The sequence below is a fragment of the Pinus tabuliformis genome, chromosome J (assembly GCF_031772625.1).
Source record: "Pinus tabuliformis cultivar Carrire ecotype Pingquan chromosome J, CPIR1, whole genome shotgun sequence".
NCBI lineage: Eukaryota > Viridiplantae > Streptophyta > Pinopsida > Pinales > Pinaceae > Pinus > Pinus tabuliformis.
In genome coordinates, this window is record NC_142295.1 from 546432052 (window position 1) to 546446948 (window position 14897).

The following is a 14897-nucleotide window of genomic DNA, read 5'->3' on the forward strand; positions in this document are numbered from 1 at the left end:
GATTTAGTCTTGGATCTTTGTCACACTCACACTTGGAGAATAGCATGACCTAGCTTGCCTCTTTTCACTTGGTCGCTATGGAGCATAAATGACAAAATTGTCTTAAGGAGGATATTTTGATTGGATGGTTCTTTCTCCTAGATGAAGAAGAGTGAATTTTGTTGAATTTTGTAGCTATGGTCGGTCTTCAAAATTAATATTTTAGCCAATGATGTATAAGTAATAATAAAGATAAGAGATGTTTCTTCATGTCAGATTCAAAAGAGAAATTTCAAATTTTTGAAATTTGAATTTTTGGCTCCAAAAGTGATCAAGTCAGCCCTGCTTCATGTCATGTCAGCCCCAGTTAAAGAGACACCCATTTGGATAGCGAAATCTCTATATATATTCCACTCAACCTCCTCCTTCAAGCACAATTGGATCACACAAGAAAAGATATCTTCTAGGCATTCAAACATAGAAGAAGAAGACAAGAAGGACAAAGAAGGATGAAGACATCGCAAGCATCCCTCTCACTCATGTTTGACTTTGCATGTGTGGTACTTCTCTTTGCTGCTAACCTCACACATGTGGAACACGACTGAATTTATGGGCAATTTCTTCTAGGAAGAATAAGATTTTTTGGGTGAGAAAAGAGGGTCGAATTTTGGCCTAGGCAGATCAGACAAGGCTGAATTGGATGAGTAGCATTATGACTTAACAAAAGGGCATCTTGACAATGTTTGACCAGAATTATATTGTTAGTCAGTTTGACTTTATACTTGACTAGAAGAATTAGATGTATCTCTTGTTGAACTAGGGAATTTCTCTAAGGAAAAAGGTTGTTGGGTTTTACCCCAAGTGGGTTTTCCCAGGGTAAATCTTGTGTTCTCTGTGCATTGTGATTTCTACTATCCTACTGCTTTTATGGTTGAATTTCTTAACTGTAATTGCTTAATGATAAATTGGAAATGCTGAAAAGAATATCTACATCATTAGAAGTAATTATCAGTTTTCAAAAATTAGTGCTTGTATCTACTGCACTTGAATAATCAACAGGGTATCAGAGCTTGGGTAAAAGAGAAGCCTTGACAAGTCAACCTGTTTTGAAGGAAAAGAATCCTCAATCATCTAATCTCTATGTCGAAGAAGTATGCCCTAGAAGTAATCTAAATCAATGTTGTTAAAAGCGCGATCGGGATTAAATCGGCACCGGGAATAAAGCGGAAAAAATCGGCAAAAGCGGGAAAAAAGCGTTTGGCACAAAAATATTCATTTTTTTTCATTTTTTTTAATATCTAAACCATCTACAACATAAAATAAATACATTGACACATAAATATGATAAAAAAACTAATATATAAGATGTTTAATATCATTTCTAGCGCTAAAATCACACATAACATTGAATCATGTCCTGAATAGTAAGTCCTGAGTCCCAACTCAGCCTCAAAATATCAACAAAAAATATGATAATGTATCTCATCATGTCATAATGTCATATACAATAAAATGAAAGTCTAATCCTATTGATTTCCTCTGCCCCTCTTGCGAGAAAATGGCACAACTTTCTCTTTCCCTCTAGATGTAGAAGCTGGTGCCTGTGCTGGTGGAAATGGCAGTGGAGTCTGACATGCTCTAGAAGCTGAAGAACTAGTAGTAGCAGCTACAGGAGGCTGAGGTAGACGGAGACCACGTCCTCTACTGGTGGTAGTGGTAGCCCGGGTAGGCGGTGTCACCTCCTCCTCCTGCTCCTCCTCCTGCTCCTCCTCCTCCCCCTCCTCCTCCCCCTCATCCTGCACTAACCAATCATCAGTGGGATCCATGAGAGGCCTCTCGGTCTCAACCCTCCATTCAGCAGTGGTGTCAATCCCATCCAATGAGATGGCTTCCGTATCAGGTGTCCTCTCTAGTTGTCTCACCCACAATCGAAGATTGTAGTAGACATAGACCATGTCATTAAGTCTATGGGACTCCAACCTGTACAAAGTTCATGAAATAATAATTAATAATTAATATTATAAAAAAAATATTGTTTAAAACTTTAATGAATTCAAAAATTTATTTGGAAATTTGCAATATTTTAAATGTTTAAGTGTTAACCTATTGCGCTTCTTGTTGTGTATTTTTTCAAATACACTCCAATTGCGCTCACATCCTGAGGAGCTGCATGTTTGGCTGAGGATGCGTACGGCAAGCTTTTGCAAAAGGGGTACTCTGCCACCATACATCTTCCACCATGCGTCTACAACAAAATTACAAATAAAATTTTAAATAAACATAAGAAAAAAATGGAATTTGAAGAGACAATGAAATTTGAAACAAAGTTACAAAGTACAAACTAAAAAATACCTGGCATTTTAATCGTCCTATCAGTGACAGCCATCTCAAAGCCAAATGTGCCACCTGACATCTTATATGTCTCAATTTGTCTAGAGATCTCTATACGTTGTTCTGGAGATCTCACCATCTTCTGGACACAGGTTAATAATCCTTCCACGACCTCAGCATCAAAATCAAACCCACATGCATAAGAAAATGCAGGGTTCAGGAAAAGCCCAGCAGCATGAATGGGACGATGGAGTGTGTTGTTCCATCGCTCATCAATCACTTCCCATAGAAGGAGTTGTTTCTGAAACCCATCATCTCCCTTATCATCATAGTAGGACCGAATGGCTTCTTTGGCCCTGTCCATGGCTTCATACAAATAGCCCATTGCGGGCTTCTCACCAACCGAAGAACCTTTACCAAAGGTTCAGTAACGGCGCACACCTCCTGCACTCCCGCCCAGAAGTCTTCCTGGTATGAAACTAGTCTGCATACCGCCTCTCCTTCTGGTTTGCGGCTCATTGACGAAGCACGCCACTCCTTTGAAAGAAACATTCTCTTCAAATCCCACATAGAATTCAAAAGGGATTGAAGAGATATGAAACTCGTCGCAAACCGTGTAATGGCGGGGCGCACCAACTCTTTGTTGTTGGTGCATCTTCTCATCAAGCTAAGCACAGATGTATGATTGTAAATAAATTTTGTGATGCTTTTTGATGAGTCAACAATATCTTTGACAAAGGGAATTTTCCCTATGTCCTCTAACATCAAATCAATACAATGGGCAGCACAAGGTGTCCAAAATAAAGTAGGATGCCTGTCCATAAGCATTCTACCAGCAGCAACATAATTTGCAGCATTGTCTGTTATGACTTGGACAACATTTTCTGCACCCACCTCCAAAATAAACACATCCAACAAATCACATAAAGTTCTTGCATCTTTGATTTGATGAGTTGCATCAATAGATTTGATAAACATAGTCCCCTTGGGACAACTAACCAAGAAGTTTATAAGGGTTCTCCCCTTTTGGTCAGTCCAACCATCTGACATAACAGTGCATCCTGTTTGTGCCCATGATGCCCTAAAATCCTCCAATCTTTGGGTGCAGTCACGCTTTTCCTCTTGAAGAATCCGGCCTCTGAAATCATGATAAGAAGGGATTTTGTACCCCGGGCCAACACTGGCAATAGCATCAACAGCAGGTTGGAAAAATGGATTATTCCTTACAATGCTGAAAGGAATATCACTCCAGAGGAGAAATTTTGCCATCAACCTATCAGCTTGTTCTTTTTCAGTTCTTTTTAGCATTGAACCGATAGTTGGTTGTGAACCAGGTGTGGTTCGAGGAACAAAAAATGATGATGCAGCTACCGGATTGACTGACGCTGCAGTAGAACCAGTGCCACTTGGTCCACTTCCTTCAGTTGACCTTCTTAGTTGCCTTTTGAGTTCTTCTTTGGCCTCTCTAGTTTGCTCTAATTCTCCCAATGCTCTCATGGCTCTTTGGATAAGTTCAGGATTTGTATTTATACAGGGCCCCACATCACGTCCAGGGATTTGTGCAAGGTGGTACTTCAACCTGTACACCCCCCCGCTTATCTCCTTTCCACACAACTTGCAATTCAAGTTTTGTCTATCATTCGGAGCTTTAGGTTCACCATATTCCCAGAAAGGATCCAATTTCCTTGGCATGTTTGTTTTTGAATTTTGAATTTGCAAACCTATGGAAAAATAAGGATTAGGAAATAGGAATTTAGGATTACATAATAAAAATTACAATTTAGCATTTACAAAATTACAAAATACAAATTTCCAAAATCCAAAGTTCCAAACCCAAGTTCTTAGTTACCCAACCAAATGGCAATGCCAAAAAACAATGAAAAAACATAAAAAAATGTTTTAAAAAATGAAAAATAAAATAAAATTGGTTCCCATACTCATACCAAGTTACCCATCCCAAATCAATGAAAAAATACAATAAATTCTTTAAAAACAAAAGGAAAATGGTGCCCACTGCCCATATGAAATTTGCCAACCAAAAACAATGAAAAACAAAGTTTTTAAACAAGGAAAACAAAAAAAAAATAATCTACATACCGTTTTTATGGAGAAATTTGTGATCTCCTCTTGAAATTCTCCAACAAGCACTTGGATTTGCTTCCAAACCCTTCAGCTCCTCTCTCCCAACACTTCTCCTCCTCCAACGCGCGCCCAAGTCAAAAATGACATAAAAAAAAATCGCATTTTGGCTATTATAACCCGCTGCCCCGCGCCCCGACGATTTTTATGGAAAAAATCGTGCTTTTTTCGAAAAAATCGCACTATAAAAAAAATCCACCGATTTTTTGCGATAAAACGCGCGATTTTTGCGGCAAGGTGAAAAAATCGCGATTTTTTCAAAAAATCGCGATTTTATCGCGATTTTAACAACACTGATCTAAATTACCTATCTCAATGAGGGCCACAAGAAGCCCTAGTCCGAAACTTTGTAAGAAAAAGGTCAAGGATATTTGAGGAGGTCCAAAAGGGCATCAAGTCTGTTCTAGTAAGGGTGAAAAACCTCAGATGAAAGATACAAAGGCAAAGGAATCTCAGAAGGTGATCCTAAGTAGTCTGAAATGCCTCAGTCAATGACAAAGCCAACAAATGTGCCTTTAGTTCAAGAAGTCTCCTAAGTCTGTTTGCATTGCAACATATGTATTATTTCTCTCAGTGACTTTAGTTGAAATCAAAATTCTGTTGGCAACAATTCATGAAGATTTCACTAAGAATATATTGATGCTCCATGCCCACACTGCAAGAGATAAGGGGATAAATCATTACATAGGCCTGTGAACTAATCTACAAGTTTAAAATGGACTTGCATTCGAAGAAGTAAGACTTGATCTCAGCATGCCTTCTACTTAAATGAAAATCAAAACTTACAAGGTGTATCTCCCTCAATCTCAAGTACAAGCAAGTTTGGGAATGTGAAAATTCCTTAAACCCGAAATCCCTACTGCAGCAACTGATGATCTTTCTCGTACTTGTTAGATTTACATGAACAAGTTATTTGCAGTTTTCTACGGCAAACATTGAAATACATACATTGCAACCTACACTATTTAAAATAATATGCTAAAATAAGAAACTGAACAAGAGAAAGATACAACACAAATGACAGTTGTTTTTGGATAAACGTCCCCAGAAAAACCCAATGAACAAAAACCGGTGCAACAGATCGGAGGGTTTTTATTATTAAGCAGAAGTTATTTCTGAATACAGCCTATGGATGCCTTACTGGCAATCCAATATAGAGAATATCACTCGGCAAAAGAAATTAGTGAGATAACCTCACTCTACACCGCAAGTCCCGGCTAATCCGACAATTGAACCAACGAGTCGCCTGCTAATTCTGAGTTTCCCCTACATAGTCACTACGTGGGCCTGCGTCACAGCCTCTAAGGCCCTGCGTCACCTCTTTGTTGAATTGAATTTCTCTCGAGAGCTGACTCCAGCCCTCTCAGCTTAGAACGTCAAACTCCTCAGCGAAATTCGGACCTCTGCAAGGAAGGCTTTTGTGTTGCTCTGCATGGGCCCTGCGTGACCCCTTCCTGGCTCTGCGTCACCGTCTTTGGGCACTGCGTTGCCTCCTCTATGTGTCTCTCTGCCTCTCTGTTGAGTATTCTTGGCTCCGGAGAAGATCTTCCAGCAAAAACTCTCTCTGCCCCTCTCTGCGTGATCACTATGAAGTCACTGCGCTGCTCTAGCTTCAGCAATTCGATCTGACCGATCAACTCTCTGTGTGTCTTCCAAATGACCCTCAAGCCTCCTTAAATAATATTCTCGTTGACATTCAACAACCCAAATTAGAAGCTAACCAGTAGCTAAGATCATTTATGCTTGATCCTTGTCTTCTTCTAGAAGTTACACCCATAGTTATATTAATACCCATTAATTATTTTAATTTCCTAAGTTTAGACTTAGGAACCCATTGAAAATAATTAATTATTTTAATAAAACTGTCTCCATGTGGAATTTCCAAAAACACTTTTTGGGTTCTCTGGAATACATGTGCACAAGCCTCCCTGCAAAATTTGAGACTTAGAGCACATCCGATGCTATCAGAAATCAACAGAAAATACAAACTCAAGATGAGACAGTGCCATATGACATAAAGCAAATTCAAGGTGTTGTTCTTCTACTCGCAAATCAAAAGCAGTTTGTTTGAGCCTATATTAAATCTCATTCAAAAGGATAAATAGAGCCAGTTTCAAAGTACTGCTAACAAAAAAACTTGTTTGCTTGCCTCGTATGATAGAATGTACATCTCTGTGGAAGATATTGAAATATCTTATTCCTTAATTGATAGATAACTTTATTATTGTTCCTTAATGGTTTGTATGACTACAGCAAGAAATTTTACAAATTAGTAAACCCTAGAAGACCTAAAGGATATGTGTAATTTTTTTTATTCAAGGAAGGTCTCTACCAGTAAATGAACAAACACCTGCTAGCATACAAGTCATCCTGAGCTGTAATGACTTCTTCAAAATTCTGAATATGGTTCAAAAATCGATGAGGCTAAGGCAGAATAAGAAGGATGAACCAAATGCACTTGTGCCAAGAACATTTGGCATACTGAAGACGAGTTGGATTAAAGTTTGGTATAGACCTATGTAAGAGATATTTTCTTGATATGTAAGCATTGCTTCTAAAGTTACAAGAATCTAAGAATATCTCACCTCTGTGGAAATATCATGTCGAGTATGCAGAGCATTGTAATATTATGATTATGAATATATTTAGTGTCATCACCTATATGACAAAGTTCTTAAGAAGTATGGTAATTTGATCAAAGGATACATCTCTAAAGTTCTTCCTTGAGCCAGAGGAAAGAAAGTCATTTCCAAGCAATACGGTCATAGGGTTGCCTAAGAAAAGAAGAAGTTATTCAACCTTTGAGAATCTTGGTTATCAAATCTGAAGCAAATCCCTTGAAGTCTCTTGTTAAGGCAAAATGCATCTTAAATACACTCATTTCAAGTGTCATGAACTGACAAGACATTTTGATCATTTGAATTTAAATCGTGCTCAAGGGTTGAGTTCATTTTTTTTGACATGATCTAATTTTTTTTATGACAATAAGAAGGTCAAGTTACTTGGAAGGACCAAGGATAATCATCTAGCTTGCACTACTCAAAATTTGTTGATGCATTTGAAGATTGTCTACCTATTAAGAGTTGGTAGGTGGAGCAAGTTCTCTTATAAAATGCTATAGAGGACATTGGAATGTCATACCCTTATTGGAGATTTTCTTGATTGTTTGATAATACCACATATGAGGTGACATGGAAAACTCCATGTTTTTGAACACTAGGAAATAAAAATAAAATTTGTTGATGACAAAGTATGTTGGACTTGCAAAAGATGAGTATTGTACAAACGACTAAAAGTCTTGGATGTTAAAACCCTAGGGTTTGTGAATAAAACCCTAGAGCTGGACCTAGATCAATGTTCCCACTGAAAGAAGAAATGCTAGCTCATGCAAAGTAATTGATCATAAAGACAAGGATGAAAAGGTTGCATAAGATGATTTCTACAAGATAGCAAGCATCAAGAGGGAGTTGACAAAACTCTTCAATCGATCAAAAGATAAGTAACTTATACCTCTCTTCCTTGATTATTGTTGTTTTACTATTAGTTAGCTTCTTGTCGTTGCATTTTTTTGCTTGATTATAATTGTTCTTCCATGGTATCCTAGTGAGAATTGCAAGTACATCATGAAGGTTGTCAAGGCTCTGGTAGCAAATGGAAGTATTGGAAGAACAAAGCAAAGTTAATTGCAAGAGGATTCTCTCAACAGTAATATGTGTTCAAGAGGGAGAAATAGTACCATGCCAGATGAGCAAAAGAGATTCTAGTTCAAAGGGAGCAAATTGTCAGGCTCGCAAATCTGGAAGAAAGATGTATATGAAAATAATGCCTAGACTTGAAGGGAATCCAGAGGTGACTTCCAAGGGGATATACAAGACCTAGCATGTAGTAAATGGCAGCATAGAGAAGTGCAAAGAAAGATTCATGAAAATTCTCCTAAATAAGAAAGAAAAGACTATGTTAAGACATCTGCTTCAAATTGTCAAGTACACTTCACTTAAAATTATCATCCCTATGATTTTTGTTGAAGGTTACACCTGATAGATCTAAAGATCGTTTTCCTTGATGAAGTAATTGAAGAAGTGTACATAGAGCCACCTCGGGATTTTGAGGTACATGAGTAGCATGTTTGCAACAAAGGATGGCTTTGTACAAACACCTCGAACTTTGATTGATGCATCAAGGTTGATCTGTTATTATATGACTTGTTTCTAACGAAAGCATAAGGACTCACGTGACAGAGGGACCAATAGTTGTTTCCATGATAGAAGAAGAAGTCAAGCATGCTTTAGTGTCAGAAGGAGTTGACCTTTGAGTTCAAAATGAAGGATCTAGATTTGACGCATTATCTCTTTGGTAAAGGAAAGTAAAATATTGAGATCCTCTAGATGATTGTAATATCCCCAATGGAAATTTTAACAATAGATACCATAAATGAACTTGAACATCAAAATAATTGTAAATAGACACAGTCGGCAAATCGATACACAAAAATATCCATATAAAATCACTGATCCATTTTATTAATCCACTGAAAGGAGTACATCAACATGAAGGAATAGTGGAACCTGAGCTTGCCAAGCAAGCGGAACAAACCCAAAAAAGATCTCTGGCCCAATTGATGAATAGCTCTGGCAACGATGTAGATGGCTTGGCGAGAAGACCGCTGCAAAATTGCTCTCTCCAAATCTCCAATGAAGCACTATGAGATTTCTGAGTGAAATCTCCTCAAGAGTGTTTGGTTTTCGTCCAACACATACTAGCACGCCTGAGGGTTTCCATCCTGGGGCTCCCAATCAAATAGAGAACTGGGTTCTCAACCTCTCATACAAAAAGAAATATCAAATCCAAGATGTCCTCCAATCACCTCCTCTTTTTATAAATCTAATGAACCCCTCTATCAAATCCAAGATGTCCTCTAATCACCTCCTCTTTTTATAAATCTAATGAACCCCTCTAGAACCTCCTATTTTATTATTATTTTAATCATGGAGCTCTTTTCCCTCTTTTAATTTCAATTAAAATATCCTTTTTGATATGGGAATAGGTTAAATTGGCCACCATGCCTCCCCAACTCACTGAAAATTACTCCCAACCATCCCATCCTATAGATCTTCTCATTATGATTCCAATGAGCTATTACACTAAGGTGTTCTGTCAAGTATTCATCCTGGAATGCCACCTTAAGCGTAATTAATTGAGTCAGGACCATTAATAACTATGTTTTTTGAAAGTTGTCGAAATGCAATGGAACGAAAGGCAAACTATGCGGATGATGGAATCTATCAAGCAAATTCCATCGGACCTCATAAAAACCCCTCAAAACTCCATGAAATATCTCCAGAAGCCCCTGTGCCTGCTGAAGAAGTAAGCCCGCACCTGTGACCTGTCTACCTCCAACCCTGAAAGTCCATTCATAAGGAACACCAGAAAAAGGAACATCACAAATCCTCCCATCCCAAGATTGCTCGCCCTAAAGCAATCCATACTTGTGGACTAGTCTAGTGGCCCAATGCAACTGAGACCCAATGCCAAAATCCCATACAGACCATTGGGTGATGCTACGCCGCTGTATCATCCCGCCATGAACGGACCCCTCAATACCTGGATCCCAGACCAATATCTGACTGAACCTGTCATCAACAGATCCTCGTGGATCCAAATGCCACCAAGAACAAGCATCAATGCTCCATCGCTCTTGCTGCGTTGTAGCTCTGGTTGTGAATGTTGCCCCATCAACTGCGTACCAACTCATTACCTCTCTCCAGTCCAACCCTTGACTCAATCCAACACTAATTAGACTCTCCTGATACAAGGATGGAATCTGAAGAGTTGTCGACCTGTATGTGAAAATTCCTAATCCTCAAGTAACCCCTACTACAAAAAATCTGAATCTACTTCACCTACTTGATTTTAATATGCATTCATCAAGTTATTCTCTGAATACTGAAGCAAATTACTTCTGCAACCTACACTACTTTACTATTTGATTACATGAAACAAAAAACTGAGCAAAAAACAAGACACATAGGACAGTTATTTTTGGACAAAATAGTCCCCAAAAAACTCAATGCGGGAAAACCAGTGTAGCAGCTCTGAGTGTTTTCTATTATTAAGAAGTAATTATGAATACAAATGTTGGATGCCCTCCCAGCACTCCAGTGACAGAGAAATACAGTGGCAATAAATCTGAGTGAGTTTTACTTCACTTCACCCGGTAGATTCCGGCTGATCTGGCAGCAAAACTGGCTAACCCCGACTACTTCTGCGCTGGCCCTGTGTAGGCCCTATATTAGCCTTTCAGGCTTTGCGCCAGCCCTGCGCTATCTCTTCTGCCCACTACGTCAGCTTTCCCCGCTGTTCCAGCAGTTCCAGCTTTCTACGTGGAGGGCAGCTTCAACTTCTGTGTTCGCCCTTCTGGCTCTGTGTGAGCCCAGATTGGCCAAGTGTCAGTCCTCCTAGCTGTTGCATTGCCTCCACAAGCTTCTCTCTGTCAATATTCCCGAACTATCCCTACCCCTCTGCTGTAACTAATCACCTAGTTTGAATTTTTTAGCTTCCTAACCCCAGAAATCGAACTCCAGATCAATTTGTTCTCTCCGTGTGTGTTTTTAAATGAACCCCAAGCCTCCTCTTTGTACTTTTCTCGTTGAGACTTCAACAATCGAGATTAAGTCTCTAATCAACGGCTAAGATTAAAACATGATTTGATTTGCCTTCTAGATCATTCTCACCAATATTTTGATTAATACCCATTAATATTTTAATTTTCCTAAGTTTAGACTTAGGAACCCCATTAAAAATATTAATTATTTTAATAAAATACAATCCAAGTGGAATTTCACCAAATGATTTTTGGGTTCTTTAGAACTCATGTGCCTTAGCCTCTCGACCCATTTCCATGGCTAGAGCACATCCGATGCTACCAAAAACTAACACTGTATCCCCCTACCAAATGGGGCATGTAATATCTGACATGTCTAGGGGCTAGGGGTCCCTGCTCTACTATACCCCTAACTAAGAATATCACACCATCAATAGGATACCAACTCATCACCTCTCTCCAATCCAACCTCTGGCATAGGTCGAGGTCGACCGCACTTTGCTTATAATGGGCTAGTGCTACTAAAATACTGATGAATTGTCAGTCCACATCCCACTACCCACTGAAACATGTAGTAACCCTCTCGTCTAAGGGCTCATGACAATCCATCCTGTGGGAAGGATCGGATGCATACGCACCTGTATATGTGATGAGTCCCCTATGTTGCACTGTGCCCCACTCACACAACCCTGCCTGGTCCGTCAATAATATCAATCGAGAAAACTCTGCCTCTCTCCCTGTAATTGGTGCAAGTGGCCAAACTGTGTTGCAAGCCCAATCTATGTATTCCTAGAGAGGGATGCTCCTTAAAAGTACTGCAGCTCTACCAGCTGCTTGTGCATCTACCCGCACCTCGACAATGGGTCAGCACAAATATGGATGCGCCACCATCTCCAACAGCTCCTCCCTCCTCTGATCGAAAACTCCACGCTCTTGTCGTCTACTAGCCACTTGCAAAACCACCTTATCAACCTCCAACACCTCTTGAGGACAAGTGTTTGCAAATATTGCCACCCTGCTAGTTGTCTGTACAATTGTCTGCTCCTCATCAATGGCTGACCCCATTGGTGGCCGCTCATCCTCCTCTATCACAGGCTCACTGTGAACCTCCAACTGCTCTCTCCAAATGGTTCATCATGCATATTGTGCACATCATCCTCCTCAAATGACTCATGCTCCACCATATGCTGCTCATGTTGAATCATCACTAGTGACTCCTCATCCTTAATGTCTCCCATAGGGTCCACCGATTGCTCATCATACACACACGAATATAAATTGGGCCTGTTGTCAACAACTCCACATGATTAATGCTCCTTGGAGGCATCCTCATATGAAACCATGGACTCGTCCAAAGAAGAATCCTCACCATCAAGGTTAGAAAGAATCTCCACCTGCTCTACCTCTGTCACCTCCTCAGTGTCACTCAAGCATGAGTGGTCAGGGCCCCAAGGTCCCTTCCAAATGAAGCAAAGTCCTTCCTCAGCTCATTCTTGCTGCATGATCCACCAAACTTGAGCAGCTCCTCCCTGGTCAATTGTCTTCAGAACAACCCAATGTTCTGCTCAACCAACCCTTCGGTTAGTTCATTAGCAGCGAGTGAGACCGGTTGTTCTCTCCTCCAAATGGCCAACAATCTAGTCTGCAATATTCTGCAAATGGTATCATGGTCTCCCATACATGAGGACAAAATGGACTGCATGTGTGTTATGACTTTGTCAAGGTGATGTTTCCTAATGCTGAAGAAGCACTGCAACATCTGCAGGATCAGGTCATCACACTCCAAATCAAGCACGATGTCATAAGATCTAACCAGGGCCATGGCTTCTAGAATCTCAAGCTTCTTCCCAAAAGTAGGACCCTCACTATTGTCCAAATCCTGAAAGGTCTCTACCATCAATCTGAAAACTCTCCTCATAACATCATCATTGTAAGGAGCTATACGGGCGATTAGTCTCATGATTTTACTGAGACAATATGAAACTAGATGTCTAACCCCTTCATAAGGTTCCTCCAAGAACTTGTGTTGTATTGGAGCAAGCATAGGTAGTTTTAGAGCCCAAATTAGTTTCTTCCCTTCTAACTAGCTCACTTTGGAAAGGAGTGCACCCAGCGCATCTAGTTTTTGAAAAGAATTTTCCATGTGACCCTCATATGTTTTAAATTTTTCCCAAGTGCAAGGATTGTGTGTCCAATCCCCAGTTGTTCCTACAGATCTCTTGGTTGACCTTTTTGAAGAATGGCATAGACCCCTTTTGAGAAGGGTCTGTTATTTTGTTTTGGTATTTGGTCAATATTGCAGTCCATTGATGTATTATTGTGTTGATTTAAGTGGTGCTTCAAGTACTCCATCGTTCAGCAACAAATATGGAAATCATAATAACGGTAGTTCAGCAACAATCAGCCAACAATAAACATGACAATACAAGGCTACGGAGATAATATAATAGTAATAGAAACTATGGACTCTCTAGCAACATACTCTCCTCAATCATACTAGCAGCATACTTTCTCGGTCAAATACCTTGACCTCACAAGACTTCTTATATGGCTTGACATTAGTACATGAGAATACACAATAGATTAACATCATATATCACACTCTCAACCTTTTACAAAGCTGGTGACAAGGTACTGACAACAATATATCTCAGGATTGATCAATATTTCTAATGACAAAGACTCAACAGCATGAAACCATAAATACATAACCATGACAGAAATGGGCATCTATGATATTTACTTAAGCCCCTAGGAACTCTAAGTACTTGGCCCTGTATAAAAAAATCGGTCACAAATGACTAGCGATGTTGTCTCTTTCATGGGTTTTAAAGGTGGTTGTTCACACAAGAATACTTTGTCTCATGCAAAAGATTGGTGCAATATAAATAACAACATATGTTAATGGATTTAGTATGTTCAAAGACTAGTCACATGCCTAAATATCGGCATTTGAATACATTATGAGAGTAGTAAAGTCGCCCGAATGATATGGAGTCAACTCGATCCCCTCAGTCGAGAATCATTGTTGTCCGTGTTCTTGAGTTATTATTTGGCTCCATAGTCCTACTAATACGTCCTCTATCACTTCAAACTGCAACCTTCAACGTTCATGATTGGCTCAATACAAACTATTGTGCAGACACCCCAGCGTTGTCTATGCGTTAACTCCAGGCTTATCATTTGCGCCATCACCCAACTCCAATGTGCACATGTGTATAGTCTGCAAACTCGTGCGACTACAGTCATTTAATGTCCGACTTCAATGGCCAAGTCAACCAATCACTAAGACAGTTCTGTTCTCCAAAAATTTGATAGAAAACGGCCACTATGACAACAATTTTGAACCTTACTGTGCAGACTATTCTGCCTTACCGAACAACGCCCAACGTCCATAACAATTGTTCTCTCGATCTGTTTAATGCTTGTGATCGGATCAACTCCTTGGTCTATTAAACTTCATTAGTTTATTTGTGGCGCCACAAGCTTTGCACCTAGCTCCCCATTGGAATGGAAGTTTGAACGTGCACAAAGATTCAACGGAGCCAACAAGTCTCACTCAGCCGACAAATCTGTCAACGTTGTTCCCTTCGTCAGTTGTTATAAGCGCCACGTTGACCAGACTACAGAAGCAACAAATCAGTCTGATGATTGCACCCCCCTTCCCCCCGAAGAATGCAACATTCTAATATTTTTTTGAGTGCCTCCAATCGCACAATAAACTTTTGTCACACCATGCGAGCATGCATTTGGTCAACCACAGGTGATCATTAGTTGATTGCATTCCGCCCTGATCACACGATGCTGCATTGTGTACATAATATTCAGGCAGGGATACCCACACAAT

The 14897-nt window shown here is 39.7% G+C and overlaps 2 protein-coding genes across 4 annotated transcripts in view; both read right to left on the reverse strand.

The window, feature by feature from the left end:
- LOC149228178 (protein PSK SIMULATOR 1-like) overlaps positions 1-14897 on the reverse strand; it is a 242561-nt gene that overhangs the window by 78027 nt on the left and 149637 nt on the right. The window lies entirely within an intron of this gene.
- Positions 1367-2703, reverse strand: LOC149228179 (uncharacterized). Its single transcript, XM_089375654.1, has 3 exons — positions 2332-2703; positions 2083-2224; positions 1367-1959 (listed from the first exon to the last, which is right to left on the reverse strand). Exons 1-3 carry the CDS (start codon positions 2693-2695, stop codon positions 1506-1508), a joined length of 960 nt encoding a protein of 319 aa, XP_089231780.1. The 5' UTR covers positions 2696-2703; the 3' UTR covers positions 1367-1505.

Bases quoted from the DNA above. Each gene is read 5' to 3' on its own strand.
- LOC149228179 (XM_089375654.1), bottom strand. From the start codon at position 2,695: ATGGGCTATTTGTATGAAGCCATGGACAGGGCCAAAGAAGCCATTCGG. The intron at 2,225-2,331 runs GTATTTTTTAGT...ATTTTGTTGTAG, and splicing joins TAGGACGATTAAAATGCCAG to ACGCATGGTGGAAGATGTAT. The intron at 1,960-2,082 runs GTTAACACTTAA...AACTTTGTACAG, and splicing joins CACAACAAGAAGCGCAATAG to GTTGGAGTCCCATAGACTTA.